We start from the raw sequence: 27,619 nt of genomic DNA, 5'->3' as shown, positions 1-27,619 counted from the left end.
CAGCGCATCCGTGCGCGAAAATCCCCATGGTTTCCTGTATCTACAGCTGGTTGCCCACTGTTCAACCTCCGTAGTTAGTCTAGATAAGAAAAAAAAAAGGCCCAGTTTCCTAGGAGGCTGCTTATAGGGCGCCGGGTTAGGCAAATGTTTCACCTGCTTGGCCAATTAGCTTCCTCTCCCAGAAAGACGAGTTCTACAGGTTTCCTTTTTCTCTTCCTCTGCCTCCTGGGTTGGGAGAAGAGGCTGTCACTTCGCTTCGCCCCTCCCCTTCCCTCCCTCCCGGCTCGGCCCCTCTCGCCCGGACCAATCGCGCCGGCCCGAGCGTGTCCAGGTTGGCGGCCCCCGGCGCGGGCGGCCCGGATGCACCGAGCGGCCCAGGGCGCAGGGGAGGGCGCGGCGGGCTCGCGGGGCCTGCAACCCGGACGGTGGGAGCCGGGGAAGCGGGGAGGAGACGGCGTGAAGGTGCCGTCCAGACGTGGCGCTGATGACCGAACTACAGCAGGATGTGGACGACACAAAGTCTGCCAAAGTGCTCGGGAAGAGGGAGAGCAAAGTTGGCTCAGCCCAGTAAGTATCCTCTGCTGGACCCAGCCGGGGCGGGAGGACGCGCGCAGCCCAAACTTCGCCAGGGGCGAGTTGGAAGCGGACACGGCTTTCTGGAGCTTTAAACGTGGACAGACTTGTGCTTGAACTCTTTCTGTGGCGCCCGGTTTCTTTTTTTGCCCCCGATTCTATAGTAGAGAAAAGGCAAGGCAGAGTTTTCTGGAATGCACTGCAGCATGCATTCCCGCGGGGCTGGGAATTATTTGAGCCGAAAGCACCGTTGGTGTTTTATAAATCCCGAGGGAGGTCTGGGGCGAACTTTCAGATTTCCAAGCCAAGTCGAGAAACAGCGCTTCACATTTATTCTAATTGTCTTACTCTTAATGACGCGTGTGGAGATGCGGTGTCCCGTAGATGGCATTTCATCAGTAGCTTCACAACGATGCGTATTATGTGATTGTGATTAGGACGTGAGGGTGTTTTTCCCTCATCCCCTTCCCTGTTTATCCTCTAGAGACCGCAGAAATAGTGGAAAACATGAAACACGTTTTATTTTCCCCCGTCAAAGACTGCCTGCCTTTGTTGGATACTTAACACAAACTTGTTACACACTTTTAAAAATTGTATAAAAAGGGAGGATGCGGGGGTGGGGTCGGGAAGCACAATGAAAGTATAACAAAATAAAACACAACAAATATTGGACGGTAACTGCCCTCTGAAAGGACTCTTGTGGGTAATAGGATTTGCACATGGTTTGACCTGTAAACTCTTCTGGTTTAAGAAACTGAAAACTCAGATATTTGGTCACAAGGATTGGCTTCGTGTAACATTTATCTCGTGTACTTAAAAAAAAAAAAATCCAGAAGTATGGTTGTTGTATGCTTGTTATTCCCAAACTCTTCTTTTAAAAAGGAGAAGAATCTTTATTTGCTTATTTTCTACATCACTATAACATTAAGTAGGAGTAAAGTAAATATCTAAATAAGCCCAGTTTTACTTTTTATGGTACCAAGCTGTTGGGTATCTAAAATGCTTTATTGATACTAATATAAAAAGGTGACACACTTTTTAATAGTAAAGATTCAATCCAAAAACAAAGAAAAGATTTTAAAAATCCAATCCGCATCATTCATTATTTCAGGACTTACTGGTTTTTTAAAAACACAGCCTGGTTCAACAAAAAGATGTGCATTTGCAAAAGCATATTCCATCTATTTATTGAACTTTGAGCTGACCTTTTAGAAAAAAGAATAGCTTTTATTCACTGCTTTGATTTGTGGTTTCAAACACTGGTCACATTCTCTTCCAGTGTCTGCTTTCTTTGGCTTCTCTTACATTTTCCCCTCATCTTTGTCAACTTAAGCTGATGTTCTTTCCTCTCTACTGATTGAAAAAAGATGATTGAGGGAAAATTTCCTATAGGTGTAACTCTCACAACATATTCTTGTTTCCTCACCCCAAAATAAAATCCTTATTTTATACTAATAATTCAAACCCAAGAAAAAGATGAACTAGCAAGTGATGTAGATTTCCCTTGTATTTAATCATTCTTTTATAAACTTTACTTCCCTGAATAAGAGGTGTCACCATTTCATAGATGTCTGAGGTGGTAATTGGCACAGGGAAGACTGGAACTCTAAACTCTTAGTTCAGAACTCATCCAAAGGCAGTATTTATGTCCAGCTACACAAGGCAGAATGAGTCAAGTCTACCCCACAGATCTTAAGTTTTAAGTTGTCACATTCCCAGTCCTTTAGGTACTCAGTCAAGGAGTTCATTCTGATTGATTGAAAACATCTATTATAGACTAAATATCTGCTATTTAGACTAATTTAGTTAAACTAAAACTCTTTAGATATTGAGAAAATAATTATGTAGAATATAGGCACAACAGCACTGAAACTCAAGGCCCCAAACGGCCAGCCCCTTCCTTTGGAACATTCCATTGCACAAATTCATTTCAGTTCTATAAATATTGGAATACTTACTATTTCTTCAGTAATAGTGGGGAATACAAGAATGAATGTGAATTGGTATCCATCCTTCTGTACCTCCAAGAGTAGCATTGAGGGGAGGCACATGTGTATATTACCATTAAACACAAAAGAATCTATAAAAAGTTTGGCCTACAACTGAATCTTCTCCACAGTTCGGATGTTTATCCATTTGGCAGTCCTTGGTTTATTGGGTTTTTGGTTTGCTTTTCCCAACAAAGTGGTAATTCCTAGATCCATTGAAGTCACTTCTGATTCAGTCTAAGATTTTAGACACCATTTTATTCTGAGCTCTTAACCTCTTTCTTTGGTAACAGGATAAATATCATTTAAAGACATAGGTAGTTATATTATCACAGTGATATTGGTGTGATAATTCCATATTTGAAATCATAGTGACATTTTTATGCTTGGAAACTCAGTCTAACTTCTCTATTTTGAATTTCCTATTTTAGATTAATTATCACTAAACTCCAAGTTGTTGAAACCTGGGTGTCCTAAGGGACATTTTCTTCAAGAGTGTTAGAATGGCTTGCTCCCTCCCCAGTCTCTACATCTGTAGCTTCACCCACATGAGCCTCATCACCTAAGACCTTAGCCTCTTAATTAATAATAGATGGCCAATTATGGAGAATGGGTGCTATGTTACAGGCCATGTGCTCAAAACTTCACAATCATTTTCATACAAATTCAGATCAACACTATGATTATGGCCATTTTCAAATAGTAACATTAAAACTCTGAGAAGTAACTAGGCAGGCAGACACACAGTTAATAAGAGAGCAGCTCATACTCAAGTCGAGGACTCCTCTAAGTCTAGAGCCTGAACTTGAATAGTATAGTACATTCCTATACTGCGGAAACTTTGATGGCCCTCTATGACCTACTCTAAGAAACAGGCTCCTCTGCCAAGAATTTTAGATCCTTGATGATCCGGACACACATAGACCATTTCCTAATACACATTTCCTAGTACTAGTCAGCTTGCACGGAAAGCTTGCACCGATTCTGCAGCCAACGATCACAGCAGCAACGCTGTAATTCAGAGGTGATAATGCAGAAGAATAAATAGTATTTAGTCGTAGTACTGAATCAAGCTTCCTCATCCTTCCCTCCTCCTCAGGTCTGTTACTTTGCTCAAACAGTGTGCTCTCTTCTTTCTCAAGATACTTCTGTAAATCAGCTCGAGCTTTCCTTCATTTAAAGCCTCTCCTATCACTGGCCACAGTCTCCTCTTTCTTACCAGTGCTCACTTTGTATGTATGTGGTCAGCCCAGAAATGTGAGCTGCTATTGTTATTAATTTTTATTAATAGTTAATGTTTATGTAACATTTAGTATGTACAGAGTACTGCTTTGTTAACATATATTAATTCAGACACTAGTCCAGTGTACCTTAGTTAACTGTCCCCAAATAAATTGCAAGCTCCAGTCACATTTTTTTTGTATTGAATTTCTCAAAGAACTTGGCAAATAATCACTTTCAGTAACTATCTGTTGATGAGCTATGAAGGCGAAGACCCATCCCACCTACTTAAGGTATGTAATATGCTTATAGCTGACTTTCAGTTTGACTATCTCAGGGGAAATTATACTTTTAATCAAATTTCTGTCAGTAGCAGGAAAATTTTTAGATACCTTTACTTGCCTGAGAGCTGTGGCTTATTTATTCATCTTTGTGCTAGAAGTGAGACTGCACATTTACTTACCACCAAAGTACATATTTGACTTAAAAAATAACACCTCTCCCCCTTTTTTTAACCAAGAATTGGTAGTTTTCGCTGCATATTTCTTTTTGAGAGCCTAGTTTTTCTCTGCTTTATCTTTTTCATTCTTGATTTCTTTCATGTTCACAATACATAGATATTTCTAACATACACTAACTTTTTTAGATATACTTTTATTTCTTAAAGTCTCTGATGGATCTAATTTAGTAATGGCCTAGTTACTTTTAGTGAATTTCAAAAAGTGTTTAAAACTAATACATAATTCTGGGCAGTTGATTCAGATTTCAAATAATGAATTACATCACATATAACATATACTTGTAATACAATTTTTTTTTTGATACTAATTTTTTTAGTACACAGCTGTTGATTTATTTTTGGCTGCCCTGGGTCTTTGTTGATGCATGCAGGCTTTCTCTAGTTATGGCGTGCAGGGGCTACTCCCTAGCTGCAATGTGCAGGCTTCTCTTTGCAGTAGTGGTTTCTCTTGTTGCAGAGCACAGACTCTAAAGCAGTGGGCTTAGCTGCTCCTTGGCATGCCCATGTGAGCAGGGATCTAACCTGTGTGCCCTGCATTGACAGGGAATTCTTAAATACTGGACCACCGGGGAAGTCCCTGCAGTTTGAATTTTAAGCATTTAAGCTTTAATACCTTAGGACATAACAATTCTAGAAATTTATTCAGTTTCTTATATGTGGAGAAAGAGAAGGTAAATGAAAGAAAAAGTGAAAGTGAATTCACTCAGTCGTGTCCGACTCTTTGTGACCCTATGGACTGTAGCCTACCAGCCTCCTCCATCCATGGGATTCTCCAGGCGAGAATACTGGAGTGGATTGCCATTTCCTTCTTTCTCCAGGGGATCTTCCCGACCCAGGGATCGAGCCTGAATCTCCCACATTGCAGGCAGACTCTAACCTCTGAGCCACCAGGGATGTATGCAATATAAGCATTTTTACCTTAAAAGGAAGTTCTCTGGGATTATCAAGAAATAATAATTATTTGCGAGATATACTTTAACTTTAGAGACTTCAAGTTAAAATAAATTACCTGTAGTGAAGGCATTTGTCTTCCAATTACACTGTCCTTGTGGGTACTTGACAAACAGAATAAGGGTTACAGTCGGGGCTTGATCTTGCATTGGAAGCAAGAGGAGTAAAGATGAATACGTATTGAGTATAGCTTGATTTCTTAGTGCTTTCTTAACTCCAGACTTTGAAAGTGCCTATTTAGTAAGAAAATCTCTATAATTATCTGTATATTATATGTCTTCCCATAGGTGTGTATACTTTTTTTCTTTTTTAATTCTAATTTTCAGGTAACTCTGACAGGTTATCCATGCTACTTTTTAATATAAACTTCTGGATAAGAGGGAAAAATTACAACATATTAGAAAATATTTATATTAAGGTACAGTGCTTAATTGAGGAGTTTGAAAAAATGGAGAAAAATAGTGTTCTAGTTTGAACTGTTTTGAAAAGAAATTTAATGACCCAAATCAGCTCCATGGTTAATAGAAATTGCTAGTTTGTCAAGGCAGTACAAAAAAAGATTAAGAACGCAGGCTCTAGAAAACGAAGGTTTGAAATATGACTTTCTTGTCTTCTAGGAATGTGACCCTGGCAGTGTTACTTAGCCCCTCCAAGCTTTGTTATATAAAGAATAATGAAGTCAGCTGTGGGAATTTCCTGGCAGTCCCGTGGTTGGAACTCCAAGCTTCCACTGCCCCAGAGCACAGGTTCAGTCCCTGGTCGGGAGACATCCAACAAACCCCATGGCATGGCAAAAAATAAATAAAGTCAGCTGTTTCATATAGGTTTACTTTGAGGTTTAACTGGGAAATGTCAGAAACTCATTTCACCTAGTTCCTGAACTCGTGAGTGAAGTCGTGTCCAACTGTTTGCAACCCTATGGATGGTAGCCCACCAGGCTCCTCCGTCCATGGGATTCTCCTGAAATGGTTAGTGTTCCAGAAACCATGTGGTTGTGCTTGCTGTTGAAGGTCTGGGACATGCTGTGGGGTGGGGAGGAAGGGTGACATAAAATGTACTTAAACAAAATAGTCAAAATTCAAAAGGCCTAGCAGGTACCAGTGTCCTGTTAAGTAAGCCTCTGTTCCAGCAACTAGACTTATCTGGCACTCATGATAGCCACTAAACATTTCCATGAATCCAACTTGGCAGCTTGGCTTTTACTTTATGCTGAAAGGATCCCACGCCCTAACTCTTCAGTGGCCTGCCAGCTCATTTCCATGTTGCTTACTGATCTGGTGTTCTCCCATCTTCTATCAGGGCTTCAGGTGGCTCAGGGGTAAAAAATCCGCCTGCCAATGAAGGGCGCACAAGAGACGCAGGTTTGATCCCTGGGTTAAGAAGATTGCCTGGAGAAGGAAATGGAAACCCACGCCGATATTCTTGCCATGGTGCCACAGAATCGGACCAGACTGAGCGCGCGCACACACGCACACGTCTATTGCCAGTGCATTTCTCTCTGGCCCTCTGACTTACACATCCTGCGTCCTGGTTCTGAGCTTTTCTTTCATGGCTCCTCATCTTTTTTCCTTTGATAGGCAGGCAATATTGATAGATTGATTAATATAGGACGCTTGTAAGAGATGCAGGTGGGGAAGCTTTGCCTCGTGGCTCCTCATCTTTAAACTGCTGAGTTGTTTCCATTTGCTAAACTTCAGTAGACTTGTCCTTCAGCATCTTCCTAATTCTTTAAGTGCCCAGCGTTAGGCATTTTACACATTTTCAAGTGTCATAAAGCACAGGTCCTCGAGAGAAACTCCTCCACTGCCATTTGAATGACTTAAAGTGAATTCCTACTCCTTAAAGAAAAGAGGGTATTTTTATCTATGCCAAAATTTGATTATTGGGGCTTCCCTGGTGGCTCAGAGGATAAACCATCTGCCTGCAATGCGGGAGACCTGGGTTCGATCCCTGGTTCGGGAAGATCCTCTGGAGAAGGAAATGGCAACCCACTTCAGTATTCTTGCCTGGAGAATCCCATGGACGGAGGAGCCTGGCTGGCTACAGTCCACGGGGTTGCAAAGAGTCGGACACAACTGAGCGACTTCACTTTCACTTTCACCTTTAGAAGAGAAGCAGAACCAACTTAAACTCCAGTCCCTAATTTATTAACAAAGTAATTAATGTGTTCTCATTGGTCACTCCACACGTACCTGAGGTTCCTACATTCACGATGGGGCATGATGACCGAAGAGGCTGGTGATTTTTAACAGCTTTATTGAGGTGTATCTTACACATCATAAAATTTACCTGTTTCAAGTAGACAATTCAGTGACTTTTAGTAACTTTACTGAGTGGAGCGCCATCACTATACCAGGTTTTAGAACATTTTCACACACTTCCCCTTTAAGATCTATTGGGCCCATTTATACTAATTCCCATTAGCATGACATAAATTGTAATTTTAAAAATAGTCAGAATTCATCCCGGCCCCACTATTTTCTGTCTCCCTAAATTTCCTGTTTCTGAGCTTTTCATACAAATAGAGTCACATATAATATGTGATCTCTTGTATCTGTCTTCTTTCGCTTACTATCATGTTTTTGAGGTTCATCCATAAAGTAGCATGTGTCGGTGGCCCATTCCTTTTCATTGCCGAATAGTATTCCACTATGTGGCTAGACCGTTTGTCTGTATGTCCACCTGTTCATGAACATAATGTATAATGCTGTCTTGAATACTTGTGTGAAAGTCTTTTTGTAGATATATGTTTTCATTTCTCTCAAGCATGTACCTAGAAATGTGATTACTGGATCACATTATAACTCTATGTTTTAACTTTTTGAGGAACTGGCAAACTATTTTCCAAAGCAGCTACACCATTTTACATGCCCACTAGCAGTGTATGAGGGCCCGTGGTTAGACTTAACAGAAAGTGTTTTCACATAGCAGGGAAACGAGACTGTAAGCACCTTAAAGATATGTCAATACCTTACACTTAATAACATAACAGGTATCTGTTGCGTTGTTAACTGAGTGACATTAATACTTACGATTTTGAAAACTCCCTTAAACTGCAGTGTTAAAAAGATAACTCAGGCTGTCATACTTGGGACCTGTTTTTGCAATCTCTTAAAATTTTGCATGTAACATTTAACTGGATTATTTTTAATGATGAAATTTACAAAGAAGACATTTTTAAACGAGACTATAATGTTCCCCCATATGTGCTAACATATTTAAAAGCTAAAAAATTAAAACAGTATAGATAGGGATAAAATGAAAAGTGAAGGTATTCCTCCTCTCTTCTGCCTGACAGTTCCTTGTCTCAAAGGTAACCACTTGCCAAGGGTTCAGGTTTTGTTCCTTGTTTATATATATAATGTATTTTATTTATTTATTTGGCTGTGCTGCTGGCTCTTAGTTGGGGCACTTGAGATCACCGATCGTTCTGGCATGCAAGATCTTTTAGTTGCAACGTGCAGGCTCTCTTTCTTAGTTGGGGCGTCAGAATCTTTAGTTTCAGCATATGGGATCTAATTCCTTGACCAGGGATCGAACCTGTTCCCCTTGCACTGGAAACACGGAGTCTTAGCCTCTGGACCACCAGAGAAGTCCCTTTGGATTTTGTTCTTATGCTATTGTCATTTAAAGCCAGAGTCAAGTTTTTTTGTTGATTTTTCTTTTTCTTTAGAATATCCACCTCCCAGTATGACTCTAAGTGTGCTGTACTTGGCACAATGAAGCACCTCGTGAGGTTGTCAGGAGGATTAAGTGTGATCCTACAGTATCTGGACTGTACACTGTAAGAGAGCTCAATAAACAGCAGTCATTATTCTCATGAACAACTTTTCCCAAACTTCTTTGCAGAATAATTAATTATCTAGGTGACCTGGGCTTCTCTGGTGGCTCAGAGGTAAAGAACCCGCCTGCCAATGCAGGAGACACAGGTTCCATCCATGGGTTGGGAAGATCCCCTGAAGAAGGAAGTGGCACCCCACTGCAGTATCCTTGCCTGGGAAATCCCATGGACAGAGGAACCTGACAGGCTACAATCCATGAGGTCGAAAAGAGTCAGACACAGCTTAGCAGCTGAGCACGAGCAAGAGGACGTACAGGGTTTAAATATTGATGAATAAATAAATCCATTAGAACAGAGGTTTGCCTTAGGCAGGTAGACTTGGAGTGTTAGATGGAAGAGTTGATGTCCTACTGATCCATCCTCAAGTTACCAGTTCATCTTCTAATCTTTTCTGTGCCTCTGTCCTACCTGGATGAGCCTAGAAAGAGTTCTAGTCAAATAAAGCAGCAAGAAATCTGGACCACCTTGTGAACAACTAGATAGAAGTCACAGTAGTGATGAGACCTGAGCAGAGCAGAGACCAGAATGGAGAAATGGAAATGTGTAAGGAGGCAATGAGTAAGCAGATGGGGAGAACAGGAGAGTTTTAGAAAGATGAGAGGAAGATTGAGTCACACTGAAAGGATGAAAAAATGAATGGTACTTCACTGACCTGTCTAATCTCCCCCTTCTCTCCTGGAAGATGCTTGTCTTTCCCTGTGCTATTCTGTGTCTTATCCCTGAAATCCCAGGCGCTGAGCTGGGTGGCTGACATGCCTCTCCTTCCCTAATGGAGATGCTAATCTCTGTACAAGTGTTGGTGTTTTCTTAAAGTCTGTATATGTCAGGTTTATTATTATATCCATGTTTATTACCTTCTAGATTTTTCAAATTGTGTCTTGCATCCTGCTCAATGAGTTAAAAAAATGGGAAGAACTCAGAATACTCTAATTTTTGTGTCTTTTACTGTTAAGGATTATTATCTGAAAACAGTTATCTTATGATCCTACAGATTATTTTGAAACATCTAATGTGTAGAGCTATAAAAGCTGCATTGTGAGTTGAGTTGCCATATGTCAACAGTGAAGGAAAACTATTCATCATGACAACTCTTATTATCACCGTACTGTTTCTGTAATTCACAGGAAAATTGTTCCTCATTTGATCTTAACAACTTAAATGTTTGTATAACATGTAAGGTGGTCCTCTGAGAGCCGATATAAACTGTCAAGAATGTTTTTTCCCTCCCTCTTTCCCTTCCGCTCCTCTGAAGTTGAACTAGTTTTGACATGAAGCTGGTAGATAGCTTATATTTTTTCCTGATTTGATCAGAATCTTTTCTGAAATTTTTATATACAAAGAATCACAACACATTTTCTACATTCAAATTCTGAAATCACCAAATGTCATACTTTTCAGCAGAACCTGAGATGAAAGAGTAATAAATGGTATATGAGCTAGGAGAAAAGCAATATTTTAACAGTTGGTTAAGGACCAGAGAGATTTGCTCATGTTGTCAGCTGACGTTGATTAAGGAGTTCCGTGTATTGGGCACTGTGCTGAGTGTCATGGCAGCCACCAAGATGAAGATGGGGCCTTTGCCCATACAAAAAAGAGTAAAGGAAAGGAATATGTTTTTTGAGATTTCTTTCAAAGAAGAAACTAAGTAGCTCCAGAAAATGTATATCAAATATAGCAGCTGATATATTTAGATGAGATGAGATAATATCATTGTTATATGCTAGACCCTTTTCAAAGTACTTGTATATATATATATACATGTACAAAGGAAGGGACAGTTACCATCACATTTTTATGCATAACAGAGACACAGTGACTTGCCCAAGTTTATAATAGCTGTTGAAATGTTGGAGCCAGAATTCAAATATAGGCAGTCTAATCTGAGCCAGGCTCCTAAAATCATTAATTCTACAGGCTCAGTAGAGTTGGGAAGACCAAAAAAATGCAGAAGGCAAAGTGGCTCCCATTAGGTATCTGTGCAGCCCCGTTTGGATTTCTTAACTTTTATAGGTCTGCTTTCTCAACTATAAAACCAAGACTCACTTTCTTTCTTGCTGCAGTTCTAACACTGAAAGGATTTCTAACGGTCTTATAGAGGCCAGAGTAGAGAGAGCACCTGTAGCTGCCAGTTGGGAGCTAGTGGTCTGTGTACTGTCAGAGACAGGTGCCTTTCTGGATTCTTTTGTCTCCATCTGAGCTCAGACCTGACTATATAGACCTGAAACTTCATTGTTTCAGTTCCAGCTTCACATGGTGACTTGCATAGCAGTCATTCAGATTCCGATTTTTAAAAACCACGGTTAGGTTCTTATTTGCAGAAGTACATAGTGTTTCTGTAATGTGACCGATTTTGTTTTTAAAACCATGTGAATTTTTTTTAAGTAATTGCCAAAGGGACCAAGAACTTTTGTAAAAATTCTGCAATTGCACAGAATCTTTTTTAAATTCTTGTGAAGTTACTTTCAGAGCCTGGAGCTCATTCTTTGAATAGTCATGAGGTTGGCAAATCCTCTTTGTTTGAGAATGAATTCAATTTTGGGGAACAGCCTGAAACCAAATTTGGTGAATAAGAATAGTTTAAACACCTTTAAACCAGTCTATGGATAAGATCATTTTTGATCCAAAAAGATGTGACTATAAAATAATAAGTCAGAATTTCTGATGAGACTTACAAACCAATTTGTACACCCAATTTAGGTTTATTACTTTGTAACCTCATTATGAAAACAGTAAAATGTTCTACTTATTGTTCTGTTCTAGAATCATGTTTCATGTAGGTGTTGGGCCTGTGATAGGCATTTAAAAATACTTTCAGGATACAAATGTAACAGGCGATGACTTTTTTCTTGATGAGTATGCCCTACATACGAATAATGGAAAACAGAAACAGCTTTTGAAAAACATTTCCATGAGTTTAGACAGTGACGTAAGTGAAAGGCTCAGCTATCACAATCATCTTGTTCTCCCTTCTGCTTCATTACACACTATGGGAATTTGTATACACATTATATTTTCTCAGGTCCACTCCCCATATCCTCAGTTTATACCAAGTGGACTTTTCCACTGGTGTATTCAAGGCATGACTCATGCCTTTCCCATATGATAGCAATCAATTAGCTATGAAGCTTGTGAGGCTTTCCATTTTTCTGTTCTTTTTTTTTTTTCCATTCTAATTGTCCAGTTCAGTTCAGTTCAGTCGCTCAGTCGTGTCTGACTCTTTGCGACCCATGAATCACAGCACCTGCTAGTTAATATTTGCGGAGAAGGCAATGGCACCCCACTCCAGTACTCTTGCCTGGAAAATCCCATGGACGGAGGAGCCTGGTGGGCTGCAGTCCATGGGGTCGCTGGGAGTCAGACATGACTGAGTGACTTCACTTTCACTTTTCCTTTCATGCATTAGCAAAGGAAGTGGCAACCCACTCCAGTGTTCTTGCCTGGAGAGTCCCAGGGACGGAGGAGCCTGGCGAGCTGCCGTCTATGGGGTCGCACAGAGTCGGACACGACTGAAGGGACTTAGCAGCAGCAGTTAATATCTGTGAGCTGACTGGTCTGCTACCTACCAGTCCTGGAGCCTACTTAAAAACAAGCATATTTTCTTAATCCCTTTTCTGGCTTTTCAGTTGGAATGGATCCCTTATCATGGCATATCTCAGATCTGATTTGAATCTCATGTTGTTTGGTAACTTCTATGTAACATATCTCCACTCGTCTCTAATTCAGTGTAATTAAGCAAGCATTTCTTTTTTTTTTTAATTTTAATTGGAGGCTAATTACTTTACAATATTGTGGTGGGTTTTGCTATACATTCATATGAATCAGCCATGGGTGTACATGTGTTCCCCATCCTGAAACCCCCCCTCCCACATCCCTCCCCATCCCATCCCTCAGGGTCACCCCAGTGCACCAGCCCTGAACACCCTGCCTCACGTATTGAACCTGGACTGGCGATCTATTTCACATATGATAGTATACATGTTTCAATGCTATTCTCTCAAATCATCCCACCCTCGCCTTCTCCCACAGAGTCCAAAAGACTGTTCTTTACATCTGTGTCTCTTTTGCTGTCTTGCATAGAGGGTCATCATTACTTCTTTCTAAATTCCATATATATGTGTTAATATACTGTATTGGTGTTTTTCTTTCCGACTTATTTCATTCTGTATAATAGGCTCCAGTTTCATCTACCTTATTAGAACTGACTCACATGTGTTGTTTTTAATCAGTTCAGTGCTCAGTTGTGCCCGACTCTTTGCGACCCCATGAATCGCAGCACGCCAGGCCTCCCTGTCCATCACCATCTCCCGGAGTTCACTCAGACTCACGTCCATCGAGTCCATGATGCCATCCAGCCATCTCATCCTCGGTTGTCCCCTTCTCCTCCTGCCTCCAATCCTTCCCAGCATCAGAGTCTTTACCAATGACTCAACTCTTTGCATGAGGTGGCCAAAGTACTGGAGTTTCAGCTTTAGCATCATTCCCTCCAAAGAAATCCCAGGGTTGATCTCCTTCAGAATGGACTGGTTGGATCTCCTTGCAGTCCAAGGGACTCTCAAGAGTCTTCTCCAACACCACAGTTCAAAAGCATCAATTCTTCGGCACTCAGCCTTCTTCACAGACCAACTCTCACATCCATACATGAGCACAGGAAAAACCATAGCCTTGACTAGACGGCCCTTAGTCGGCAAAGTAATGTCTCCGCTTTTGAATATACTATCTAGGTTGGTCATAACTTTCCTTCCAAGGAGTAAGTGTCTTTTAATTTCATGGCTGCAGTCACCATCTGCAGTGATTTTGGAGCCCCCAAAAATAAAGTCTGACACTGTTTCCACTGTTTGCCCATCTATTTCCCATGAAGTGATGGGACCAGATGCCATGATCTTCGTTTTCTGAATGTTGAGCTTTAAGCCAACTTTTTCGCTCTCCTCTTTCACTTTCATCAAGAGGCTTTTTAGCTCCTCTTCACTTTCTGCCCTAAGGGTGGTGTCATCTGCATATCTGAGGTTATTGATATTTCTCCTGGCAATCTTGATTCCAGCTTGTGTTTCTTCCAGTCCAGCATTTCTCATGATGTACTCTGCATAGAAGTTAAATAAGCAGGGTGACAATATAAAGCCTTGACGTACTCCTTTTCCTATTTGGAACCAGTCTGTTGTTCCATGGCCAGTTCTAACTGTTGCTTCCTGACCTGCATACAGATTTCTCAAGAGGCAGATTAGGTGGTCTGGTATTCCCATCTCTTTCAGAATTTTCCACAGTTTCTTGTGATCCACACAGTCAAAGGCTTTGGCATAGTCAATAAAGCAGAAGTAGATGTTTTTCTGGAACTCTCTTGGTTTTTCCATGATCCAGCGGATGTTGGCAATTTGATCTCTGGTTCCTCTGCCTTTTCTAAAACCAGCTTTTTTAAAATAGCTTTTTAATAGCTGAGTAATATTCCATTGTGTTTATGTACCACAGCTTTCTTATCCATTCATCTGCCGATGGACATCTAGGTTGCTTCCATGTCCTGGCTATTGTAAACAGTGCTGCAATGAACATTGGGGTACACGTGTCTCTTTCAATTCTGGTTTCCTTGGTGTGTATGCCCAGCAGTGGGATTGCTGTGTCGTATGGCAGTTCTATTTCCAGTTTTTTAAGGAATCTCCACACTCTTCTCCATAGTGGCTGTACTAGTTTGCATTCCCACCAACAGTGTAAGAAGGTTCCTTTTTCTCCACACCCTTTCCAGCACTTCTTGTTTGTAGACTTTTTGATAGCAGCCATTCTGACCAGCGTGAGATGGGACCTCGTTCTTAATCATGTGCTCTGTGCTGGGAATGCACGACTGAGTGAGATGCAGACAGTGCCTCTGAGTGAGAGTTCTAGGAGCTCTCAGTCTGGGGAGAGGAGGGTGGAACACGCATACATACGCACATACACACACGCCCCACACACAAGCAATACTGTGATAAGAATTCCACGATGATTCTCAAATGCTGATGGCAATGGTATAGCTCATTACCTCCAAACAGCTCCCTTAGAGACGATTCGTCGCTGAATTGGGGGCACCACAGTAAGGAGACTTGCAGCTCACTTCCATGCCTGGCTTTTGAAAAGTTTGTGGGTTTTGTTTGTGGGTTTTTGTCTGCTTGTTTGTTTGTTTTTGAGGTGAGCGGAGCTAAGTGCTGTTGTCTAAAGTGCAGCTGATGGGCAAGAAAGAATTTGTCCTCAGCTAAGGGAAAAATTATTCCAGACGAGGGATGAACAAGGACAGGCTTGGAGGTTCAAATGTGTGTTTTTGATGAATCCTTAGAGGTCTGCTGTGGCTGGACTGTTGACTGGTCGGGGCAGGAAAGCAGAACTGGGGAGGACCTGGAGCCCCATTTACCAATAGAATTCCCCTGCTTGGCTCTCTGTGCTTCGCTTCTGGCTTTGGCAATCCTGTTGATTCTTTGGAACTTTGGGGAAGCTGTTTTCTTTGGTCTTCAATTAACTCCTCTATAAAGAGAGAGGGCTGAGTGACCTGATTTGTTCAGTCCCTTCCAACCTGAAGAGTATGAGTTCTTTGAAGAAACTGCCCTACTTCTCTGTGCTCTTCTGTAGCCTTTGTGTGAAGAATTCTATCAGACTGAACACACTGAGGAAAGTGTTTTGAATAAGAATAGAATCCTTGCTTTCTTACTTGGTCTGGCCTCTCTTTTTTTCCCCCCTTCTTTTTGGTTAACTTATACTTGGTTAACGCAGACTGCCTCTGGAACATACCTCAAGTCCCCTCTTACATATTTATAGATACACATCAGCATCCATGTCCCTTTTGGACAACCCTGGCTTGCCCTTTGGCTCCTGGTGACAGGACCACACTGCCTTCTGAACAACTTGTAGTAGAAAGGTCTAAGCAAGTAACAATGTAAAACCTATAACACAAATGGGGAGCAAATTCATTATCAACGGAACTGCAGGTTTCTCTGGTATACTTCAAATCTAAAAATAATTGTATATTGCACTTTAATACAAAAGACAATTTAAAGTTAAAAAGCCCTTTCCTTGGATACGAAGTCAAGAATACAAGCTTATCCTTTCCAATTAATAAGTATTACAGCATTTTAATTGGAAAGGGTAAGCTGGTGTCCTTGACTTGGTATCTGAGTCAGGAAGATCCCTTGGAGAAGGGAATGACAACCCACTCCTGTATTCTTGCCTGAGAATTCTATGGACAGAGGAGCTTGGCTGGCTACAGTCCATGGGGCCGCAAAGTCGGAGACAACTGACTTAACACACACACATACACACACACAGCATTTTAACACACTTTGTATCCTTTAAAGTACTTTTGTTTGTAGCAGTAGTTGGAATTTAGCACAGTTTTTGTGTTAAGCACTTGACACTATTGTCAAGCACTATAGTGTGTTGGCGATGGCACCCCACTCCAGTACTCTTGCCTGGAAAATCACATGGACAGAGGAGCCTGGTAGGCCGCAGTCCATGGTGTCACGAAGAGTCGGACACGACTGAGCAACTTCCCTTTCACTTTTCACTTTCATGCATTGGAGAAGGAAATGGCAACCCACTCCAGTGTTCTTGCCTGGAGAATCCCAGGGACGGGGGAGCCTGGTGGGCTGCCGTCTATGGGGTCGCACAGAGTCGGACACGACTGAAGCGACTTAGCAGCATCATAGTGTGTTATAGGAATATTAGGATATAGTAGATGTGGACCTTGCCCTCAAGAACATCACAGCAGATTTCACTATAACTTGAGCAGTATCTTACCATGACACTAAATACCAACTTCAGCCTATTGCGATAATAAGAATATTGTATGGGCATTTTAAGAGGATAGTGGAGAACCAACCATCCCAGTGCAGGGATTGTGTAAAAGCCTTCTTAGAAGAAACGATGATAGCCAAATTTTGAAAGAGGAATAGGAGTTAGCTAAAAAAAAAAAAAAAATTAGAGAGGTCATTTAATCCAAACAGAATAGCCTAGATGAATGCAGAGTAATGTGAAACAGTCTGGTGATTGTGGGGAACTAATATTACTGGAACACAAAATACATATTCAGTGGCAGTACCTGGGCAGGCGCAATGGACTGAAGGAAGGTCACAGAGGATGAGCTTGTATACCATGAGGAGTTTGGACTTACCTATAAGACATGGGAGTCACTGAAAGGTTTACACAGGTATGTGATAAAGTCAAATTTCAGTTTTTCAGGTCCAGTAGCAAGGTTTAAGGTAGGCTTAATGGAGAACAAAATAGGAAGCAAGGATTAGCTGTCTGTGAAACAATCCAAATGAGATTGATTTAGTAGGAAAATGGGAGAACAGGTTTGAGAAATGTCAAGGGGATAAAATCAGAAGAACCAGGTGATAGATTGGATTGACAGAAGAAGGAAGGTAGAGAGACTGTTAGTTTCTGTCTCCAGAAAGGCTGCGTGGATTGTGATGCTGTTTTAAGCCATGGAACGTAGGAAAAGAGAGATTGGGATGGAATTCTGTGCTGTAATAAATATATTTGGTCTTCATCCCCAGTTTCTGGCACAGAGTCCCAGAATTGGAATTTCCTGATAGGAAGGAGTGTCCCTTGTTATTCATAATGACGCCTTTTGATCACACCTGCGTTTATGCTACTGAGATGGTTTAGGGCAGTATGCCTAGATAGCCTCAGGATGGGGCTGGCCACCAGCAAGGCCAGGTGATTAGAGGTTGGGAGCTTTTGGCCCCATCCCTGGCCTCCTGGGAGAGGAGGGCACCAAGAGATTAAGCAGTATAATAAGACTTGATGCACTTGATTGGTGAACGAACACATCAAGATACTAGGAGGGCAGTGCACCCAGAGAGGACATGGAAACTCCACACACTGCCATACCCTGCCCTATGCAACTCTTCCATCTGGCTATCCTTGAGTCGTCTTGTATAATAAAGTAGTAAATATAAGTTAAGCATTCCCCTGGGTTCTATGAGCCATTCTAGCAAAGTATCAAACCTAATGGGGGAGGAGAGAGGTGTCTTGGAAACCTCTGATTTATAGCCGCTTGGCCTGCAACTTGCAGCTGGCATCTGAAGCAGAGGCAGTCAAGCCCTTAACCCATGAGACTGGATCCAAATGTGGGTCGTTAGTGCCAGAATTGAACTGGACTGTTGGATATCCAGTTGGTATCTGGAGAATCAGAGAGTTGGTTGTTGGTGTCAGAAAATGCCCCAGAAGGTCAGAGCTGGGACACAGAGCTGGGAAATGCCAGCATAGAAGTGATAGTTAAAATCCAGTGGATGGAATTTCCCAGTGAATGGAATTTCTCAGTGGAGCCAAGAGGACCAAAGAGAGAACCTAGGAATCATGCTACGTTGAGATAAAGGTCAAAGAAGGGCTGCAAAGGTGACAGAGAATAAATGGTATAGCAGAAACTAAAGCAAAAGCAAACAAACAGAATGGTATAGAAGCAGGAGGGGGAAAAAAAACAACAAGAGAAGAGAAACCTCAAGATACAGTCAACAGTGAGAGGTGCCACCAATAGCAGCACTGAGAGAACTCCTTATATGCCGTCGGCATTTAGCAGTGTAGAGATTGCTGGTGAACTTTGCCAGAGAAACATTGGGAATGGAGGCCAGACTGGAGTAGGGTGGGTTAATGGGAAATGTGGAAACAGACCCAACATGGGTAGACTGGCTTTGACAGCCTTGGCTGAGAACTGAAGGAAAGACAGGAAGGTAACCTTAGGAAGTGAGAACTAAATAAGATTTTGGCTTTTTTGATGGAGAGCTTTGTGAGCCTGTATATAAATTAGGAGAAAGAACCAGCAAAGAGGAAAAAATGAAGATGTGGCCCAAAGATAGAATAACTGATAGAACAGGCCCAGAGGTATCAGAAAGTGGGCTTGAACATCAAGAAGAGAGAAACTTTCTTCTGAAACTGGAGGAATGTGTGATGCACTAGGTGCAAGTTTAGGTGATTGTAGTCGGGGGAAGTCATGCCCTTGTCTGAATACTTCAGTTTTCAATTGACTCAGCACAGTGCTAAGGTAACCGTTTCATCCAAAGGTATGAACTGTGTTTGGTTAGGGACTTGAGAGCCTGGAGAATGTTTGGCACACAAGTTGTGGTTATAGGAGAGAACTGCCAAGGGCCCAGCTGACAACAAATGTACCAGTCCCCCATAAGGGCTAATTTCTCCCCCTTTAACAGTGTGCAGAGCTGGTCGTGGGGTAGTTGTGCTGAATGGCTTTGCAAAAGAATGGGCATAACTGGAAACTAAAGATGATCATCATGTGTGTGTATATATATATATGTGGTCTGAGCTGCTGCAAGAAATAAATCCAGAGGGGATTGATTCAACTAGGAGAACATGGAAATATCAAGGACTGTAGTCTGTGTGAGGCCAAAAAGTACATGAGGTGAGAACTGGAGAGATTACAGGCTGAGTGGAAAGTTAGAGATGTCCTAATTTCTGGATGGACCAATCTGAATAATGATGAAAGCAAGACACTGGTGGTGGTTTATTCTGTTCTATTCTGTGTGTGGCTGCTCAGCCATGTCCATCTCTTTGTAACCTTTTAGACTGTAGCCCCCCAGGCTCCTCTGTTCATGGGATTTTTTCAGGCCAGAATACTAGAGTGGGTTGCTGTGTCCTCCTCCAGGGGATCTTCCTGACCCAGGGATCTAGCCCACGTCTCCTGCTTTGCAGGCAGATTCCTTACTACAGAGCCACTGGGAAATTGTGAAGTGAAAATAAAGGTCACTGGACTTAATGCCAAGTTGTTGGATGCCATCCCTCTCGAACATTGGACTTTGAAGGATCAAGGTGTCAACGTTCTTGACAAACAGAACATGACCAGTATGTTAGAGGATGAAAGCAATAAGGAACTAGGTCAGTGTAACTCACAGAAGGTTGGACCATCTATATGCTGAGCACAGGTAAAAATTTCAGTTTTTAAAATCAAGTAAGCTAACAAATTTAGAAACAAGAGTATTCAATAAGTTAATTATCTGAAATATTTTAATAATTAACAGCAGAAACTAACACACCATTTAAGTCAACTCTAGTGAAAGTGAAAGTTGCTAAGTTGTGTCTGACTCTTTGTGACCTCAAGGACTCTACAGTCCGTGGAATTCTCCAGGCAAGAATACTGGAGCGGGTATAGTCTTTCCCTCGTCCAGGGGATCTTCCCAACCCAGGGATTGAACGCAGGTCTTCCACATTGTAGGCAAATCACCAACTGAACCACCAGGGAAGCCCAGTCATGCTGGAGTGGGTAGCCTATCCCTTCTCCAGCGGATCTTCCTGACCCAGGAATTGAACCACCGTCTCCTGCATTGCAGGTGGATTCTTTACCAGCTGAGCTGTCAGGGAAGCCCTTTAAGTCAACTATAAGCCAATAAAATGTTTTTAAAGAATCAATTACTTTCTAACAATGCTAATTTGAAAAGTAAACTGGAGGAAGAAAAGACCCTGAGAGCTGAAAACTCCCAGAAATAGATATTAGGACTTAAAGTAAAACTATATACCTACTAAAGTGAAAGTGAAAGTCGCTTAGTCATGTCTGACTGTTTGCAACCCCAGAATTATACCTACTAAGTGAGACAACTTAAATGGAGAAGTTTACCTCCTTTTGAAAGGAAACCTTCACATTATAAAGATAGCTTCATTCCTTAAATTTATAAGTTCAGTACAACCAAACAGAATCTCAGTGACTCTCTTAAGAAACATTAAGGGTGGTCCAATAGCTAAACAATACGGGGAGAAGGATTCCATATCTGATCAGGGAACTAGATCCCACACGCAGCAACTAAGAATTTTCATGCTATAACGGAAAGATCCCCTGTGCCGCAACTAAGACCCAGTGCAGCCAAATAAATGTGTTTTTTTTTTAAATTACAGAATGATTCTGAAATTCTTCTGAAAGGATAAGCCTGTAAGAATATCCAGCCTAAATCTGCATGACAGAAGAAAGGCTCATAACTTGTCTCCCTGATGTATTGTCAAGCTATTGGATTTAAATTTACCATATTAACCCATTAACTCCTAATCTCATATTCAGCTGCCTTCTTTACCTCACTATTTACATCAGTCATCATTTTGAAATAAGCTCCTTCAAAACCCTATTTAAGATGTAAAGAACTTTTAAACAATATCTTAGTGAAAGTCACTTAGTTGTGTCTGACTCTGCAACCCCATGGACCCTAACAGTCCATGAACTTCTCCAGGCCAGAATACTGGAATGAGTAGCCTTTCTGTTGTCCAGGGGATCTTCCCAACCCAGGGATTGAACCCAGGTCTCCCTCATCACAGGTGGATTCTTTACCAGCTGAGCCACAAGGGAAGCCCAAACAACATTTATGATTATAATAAGTTCCTATTCATTTTCTGCCATAAGAGTGGTGTCATCTGCATTTCTGAGGTTATTGATATTTCTCCTGGCAATCTTGATTCCAGCTTGTGCTTCTTCCAGCTGGCATTTCACAAGATGTACTCTGCATATAAGTTAAATAAGCAGGGTGACAATATACAGGTTTGACATACTCCTTTCCCAGTTTGGAACCAGTCCATTATTCCATGTCTGATTCTAACTGTTGCTTCTTGACCTGCCTACAGATTTCTCAGGAGGCAGGTTAGGTGGCCTGCTATTCCCATCTCTTTTAAGAATTTTCCGCAGTTTGTTGCAATCCACACAGTCAAAGGCTTTAGCATAGTCAATGAAGCTGAAGTAGATGTTTTTCTGGAATTCTCTTGCTTTTTTTATCATCCAACACATGTTGGCAATTTGATCTCTGGTTCCTCTGCCTTTTCTAAATCCACCTTGAGCATCTGGAAGTTCTCGGTTCACATACTGTTGAAGCCTAGCTTGGAGAATTTTGAGCACTACTTTGCTAGCAGATGGTGGCTCACACGGTAAAGCATCTGTCTACAATGCGGGAAACCTGGGTTTGATCCCTGGGTCGGGAAGATCCCCTGGAGAAGGAAATGGCAATCCACTCCAGTACTATTGCCTGGAAAATCCCGTGGACAGAGGAGCCTGGTAGGCTACAGTCCATGGGGTCGCAGAGTCGGACACGACTGAGCGACTTCACTTCACTTTGCTAACATGTGAGATGAGTGCAATTGTGCAGTAATTTGAACATTCGTTGGCATTGCCTTTCTTTGGGATTGGAATGAAAACTGACCTTTTCCAGTCCCGTGGCCACTGCTGAGTTTTCCAAATTTGCTGGCATATTGAGTGCAGCATCTTTTTAGGATTTGAAATAGCTCCACTGGAATTCCATCACCCTAGCTTTGTTCGTAGTGATGCTTCCAAAGGCCCACTTGACTTCACACTCTAAAATGTCTGGCTCTAGGTGAGTGATCACACCATCATGGTTATCTGGGTAATGAAGATCTTTTTTGTATAGTTCTTCTGTGTATTCTTGCCACCTTTTCTTAATCTCTTCTGCTACTGTTAGATCTGTTTCTGTCCTTTATTATACCTATCTTCTCATGAAACGTTCCCTTTATATCTCTAACTTCCTTGAAGAGATCTCTAGTCTTTCCCATTCTGTTGTATTACTCTATTTCTTTGCATTGTTTAATTAGGAAGGCTTTCTTATCTCTCGTTGCTATTCTTTGGAACTCTGCATTCAGACGGGTTTATCTTTCCTTTTCTCCTTTGCTTTTCACATCTCATCTTTTCTCAGCTATTTGTAAAACCTCCTCAGACAACCATTTGCCTTTTTGCATTTTTGTGGGAGGATGGTTTCGATCACCACTTCCTGTACAGTGTTACAAACCTCTACTCATAGATCTTAAGGCACTCTGTCTGTAAGATCTAATCCTTTTAGTCTGTTTGTCACTACCACTGTATAATCCTAAGGGATTTGATTTAGGTCATACCTGAATGATCTAATGGTTTTCCCTTTTTTCTTCAGTTTAATTCTGAATTTTGCAATAAGGAGTTTATGATCTGAGCCACAGTGAGCTCCTGGTCTTGTTTTTATTGACTGTATGGAGCTTCTCCATCTTATTTTTGCTTTTTTTAAAAAAAAAAACCATAAATCAAAGCACAAGAAAAGAAAAGAAAAACAACCAGTAATTGTGTCTACCAAAGAATTTTAGATAGTGCATTTAACTAACATAGAAACTTCATTTCTAAAGTATCATTACACATTCATCAGTAAGGGGGATTATTTTTCCAGAGGTACTTGTTTGTGCTGATAAATGAACACTTCTCTTCCAGACCTCATCATAAAATTGCTGGTTTAAAAAAAAAAAAAGTCAGTTGTTTTCCACTCAGCTCAGTAATCTTGGCTTGGTTGACCCTCAGCTCAGTAGTTTCAAGATTTTAATGATTATAAGACTTAAAGGGGTCTGAAGGTGGGCTAAGAACGTGCAATTTTACAAGACCCTCCCCTAACCACAGATGGGTCTGAGATAGAAGATCCTTAGGTCCCGCTTTGAGAACCACTAAATTGTAGAATTCACAGACTGATCTTACCAGAAGCTGTATGGCTCAAGAACACCTAAAGTACACACCCTGGAGGAGAGAAGCATTTTTTAGCCTAATTTGTCTTCTCTGTCTTGGTTTTGCTACGTGTTGTTGTAGTCTGTATATTTGTGTCCTGAGCCCAGGGTTCCATTAGTTAGTTAAAAGAAAATAGGATCCAGGCAAAACCCTGAGGACACAGAGTCCTCCCACATCCTCTTTCACATCTCTCTTCTCTTGTGTTTCCAAAGACACCTTCTACCCAGTCACGGACTGCTGTCCCCGCGGAGACGTTAACACAGCGATGACTTTAGCCTTGCTATGGTGGAGAGACGCCCTCAGTTACTTCACATATCAGTAGGTTCATCAGTACCATTTTTCTAGATTCCACATAAATGTGTATATTCCACATATATGTGTATATTTCACATATATGTGGAATTCTGTATATAGATTAATAAATAGATTAGATTCCATATATATATTAATATATGATATTTGTTTTTCTCTTTCTGACTGACTTCACTCTGTATAACAAGCTCTAGGCTCATCCACCTCAGTTCAGCTCAAGTTTGCTCCTTTTGATGGCTGAGTCTTTTGCATTGTATATATGTACCACAACTTCTTTATCTGTTCATCTATCAATAGACATCTGGGTTGCTTCCGTGTCCTGGCTGTTGCAGATAATGCTGCAGTGAACATTGGGGTGCGTGTGTCTTTCTCAGTTATGGTTTTCTCAGGGTGTGTGCCAAGTAGGGAGATTGCTGCGTCATAGAGTAGTGTTAGTCCCAGTTTTTTATGGACCCTACACACTGTTCTCCACAGGGGCTGTATCAGTCTGCATTCCCACCAACAGTGCAAAAGGGTTCCTTTTTCTCCACGCTCTCTCCAACATTTATTGTTTGTAGCTTTTTTGATGATGGCCATTCTGACCTATGTGAGTAGAATCTAATGCTTTGAGAGTGCTGCTCTTTGCACCTAGAACTCCAGATTGTGTTTCAAACCTACATCCTGCTTGCTTTTTATATGGTGCAGAATTGACACTGTTCTGTGCTCAGGAGGTGTGACTTAACCCTGTAAATGCTCAAAGGCAGAGGACCAGATGTGAGGGAAAGGCCAGACAGTCTCGGTGCCAGGATAACCCAAGGCTTCGCTGACACCTACTGTTGATGGGCCAGAGGAAATGGCAGCTGCGCTATCACATCACCACCTGTGTCTGCTCTGCTCAGGTTTCTGTCTAGGCTGTCCTTTGGATGTGAGCGGCGGGGAGGTTGGAGAGGAGCAGCTGCTGCATGAGGCGCAGGCAGGCTACAGGCGTCACTCCGTGGTCCCACCTAGAGTTACGGTAGCTTGTTCAGTTGGATGCTCTTTGCTCATAATTACAGCTTGCTTCATGTTAACCCATGTAATTTTGAATCTTTTTTCCTTCACTCCAATAAAACCTAATCTGGCCCACATATTGAGATTAGGGAATTTCATGTCTGTTTCTTACTCTCCCCAGAGTAGCCAGGGCAGCTAGGCTCCCAAGAGAAAAGGTACCCCTAGCAAGTAAAGATACCAAGGTGGGTACCTTCTACTGCCAAGCTGGTGACAGCCACATGGACTCATACAGGAAATGTGAACTCTCTCAGATCCCATAAGATATCCATTTCTGTTTGGAGAGGATTCAGTTCCTACAGTCCTAAATACTGGAGAGCAGGAAAAATAATTTTCTCTCTACCCTTCTGAGTTCTTAGCTATATATATAGGTTCTGAGACACCTAAAATACAAGACAGGTTAACAAGAGAAAAGCAAAGATAAGTTTATTAACAGGTAGAATTCATGTATACCTGGGAGATTCCCCAGGGGAAAAGGAGCAACTCCAGGTGGTTGTAGAATTTGGGATTAAATACCATCTTATTAAAGAAAGAGGAGAGAGTAAATGATTTTTAGGAAAGATCAAGGGCCCATAGAATAAAGGGGAGGTATTATAGTTGTGACAGAATTTGTCTGGGTGTGGTGTAAGCTCCTAGTCGCCTCTCTGATGAAGTCGGTCCTCCCTGGTTGATGAGACTTGGGGAGGGGATTTATGACAATTGAGTTCCTCTGGGAGAATCTGTCTTTAGGCAGACAGGAGACATTCAGAGAAAGCCCCTCCTGGCATTTGCTGTTCTTCAGGTACCTAAAAGTAGCTCAAAATCATTATAGAATAACTAAATTGACATCTCTTAGGGTAGCATGCTCTGCTACTCTTCAATAATAATTCAAAATGCTAGAGACTTCCCTGGCGGTCCAGTGGTTAAGACTCTGTGCTTCCACTGTAGGGGGTACAGGTTCAATCCCTAGTCAGGGAGGGAACTAAGATCCTACATGCTGAGCAGCGTGGCGAAAAAAGAAAAGAAAGAAAGAAATTGTCTTCCACCCTGAAATAATAATGTGCTTATTCTAAAAAATAATAATTTGTAATGCCAAAACCTTCCCTGAAGAACAGCTAGGTTTCACATGTTTTTTGTTAATTTCGATTAGTTAACTAAATTAATCCTTTTTTGAGTATTACTGGTATTGTGTTGATCTTTTTTGAAAAAAAGTGCTTATCTTTTACAGCTATGTATTAATTACAGATGTGAAGATAATGTGGTCATTTGTTGCACAAAAATATGAAGTGGGAGGAATGGACAGAGAAACAGGTGAAACAAGACACTCACCTGAGCTATGAGTAGATAATCATTCTTCTGCCTACTATATTTCATAAAATTTTCATAGTAGGTGGTTGGAAAATTTTGCAATCATTTATGAAAGTAAGTGAAAGGGTAGCTTTAATTACTCAGCTATGATGTAAATTGGGCTTTCCTGGTAGCTCAGCTGGTAAAGAATCTGCCTGCAATGGAGGAGACCCTGATTTGATTCCTGGGTTAGGAAGATCCCCTGAGAAGGGATAGGCTACCCACTTAAGTATTCTTGGGCTTCACTGGTGGCTCGGTGAAGAATTTACCTGCAATGCGGGAGACCTGGGTTCGATCCCTGGGTTAGGAAGATCCCCTGGAGCAGGGCATGGCAACCCACTCCAGTTTTTTTGCCTGGAGAATCCCCATGGATAGAGGAGCCTGGTGGGCTGCAGTCCATGGGGTCGCAAAGAGTCGAACTTGCCTGAGCGACTAAGCACAGCACAACACATGATGTAAATTATTAACACCAAAAAGTAGAGAGTCCAAGTTTTTCTGATGAAATCTATGCCTGATCTTCAAAAATTGCCACTATTCCTCTTGTCGGTGCCACCTAGTTTCATGTAAACTCCTTTATTTCCACCCCCCCCCCCTTTTTTTTAAATGAAAACAGAATGTGTTTTCTAAAATCAAGTTTGATGTGACAGAGAGCAGCTCTGTACAGTGCTGCTTATAACACATGCTGTGGAAGGGAGGATCTGGTGTGGAGATGAGAAAGTCAGACTTTTATTAAGACACTGAAATATGATAAATACCCCTTATGAAGATGCCACTCCCAGAAACCATGCATTGGGTTACTCTTAGAAAGTCACAGCATTGATTCCTCTCCTTGAGCCTTAATCCAGTTCAGAGGTATAAAATGAAGAAAAGCAATCCTGTTCTCTTTCTGTTTCTTAGAATCTGCAATAACCAAGCATTGCCCTTTAAACTCTTAAAGTAAAGGCACTTAAGGTGTAACAGCCCCTCCCAGCTGTATGACAGCTCATTTGCCCTTCGTAAGGCTGACTCCATTACCTTTCACCCAGTTTGGGAGGAAGGAATGGTGAAGCTTCCTCAATGGAAATGTTTCTTCTCTGCCCCCAACATTTGCAGGTTCAGTTTGTCAGATCTTTGTCTGGCAGGCTTGGAAAGGCAGGCCATGGCCTCACTGAAACTGCTCTTGATTAATTTTAGTCTGAGTTTGCCAAATATGACCTAGCCTCCAGCAGAAAAGTTCCGTGATCTTTCCCATGCCAGTTTTCCTGAGTCCAGGAATTCACAGTGGAGTATATCGCTTCTTATTGCTGTTTATAAGGTCTGTATGGTTAAAAAGGGTTCTGGGCTAGAAATAAGATACCTGGCCTCAGTTGTGATATAAGGAGCATGAAGTGAATAGAGTCCCCCCTCACAGAGATAAC

At 41.6% G+C, this 27,619-nt stretch overlaps 1 protein-coding gene across 4 annotated transcripts in view; it reads left to right on the top strand.

The window, feature by feature from the left end:
- The first annotated feature begins 392 nt into the window (after positions 1–392).
- The window catches only part of GRAMD2B (GRAM domain containing 2B), an 84,342-nt gene continuing 57,115 nt past the window's right edge, over positions 393–27,619 (top strand). For all 4 annotated transcript variants that reach the window (XM_052642760.1, XM_052642762.1, XM_052642761.1 and 1 more), the window contains exon 1: positions 393–567. In XM_052642760.1, coding sequence (XP_052498720.1) covers positions 485–567 — 83 coding nt within the window. In that variant the 5' untranslated portion in view covers positions 393–484. The remainder of the gene's footprint in view (positions 568–27,619) is intronic.

This window comes from Budorcas taxicolor, chromosome 7 (assembly GCF_023091745.1).
Source record: "Budorcas taxicolor isolate Tak-1 chromosome 7, Takin1.1, whole genome shotgun sequence".
NCBI lineage: Eukaryota > Metazoa > Chordata > Mammalia > Artiodactyla > Bovidae > Budorcas > Budorcas taxicolor.
Note: the sequence above shows the minus strand (reverse complement) of the source record. Positions and strands in the feature narration are given on the sequence as shown.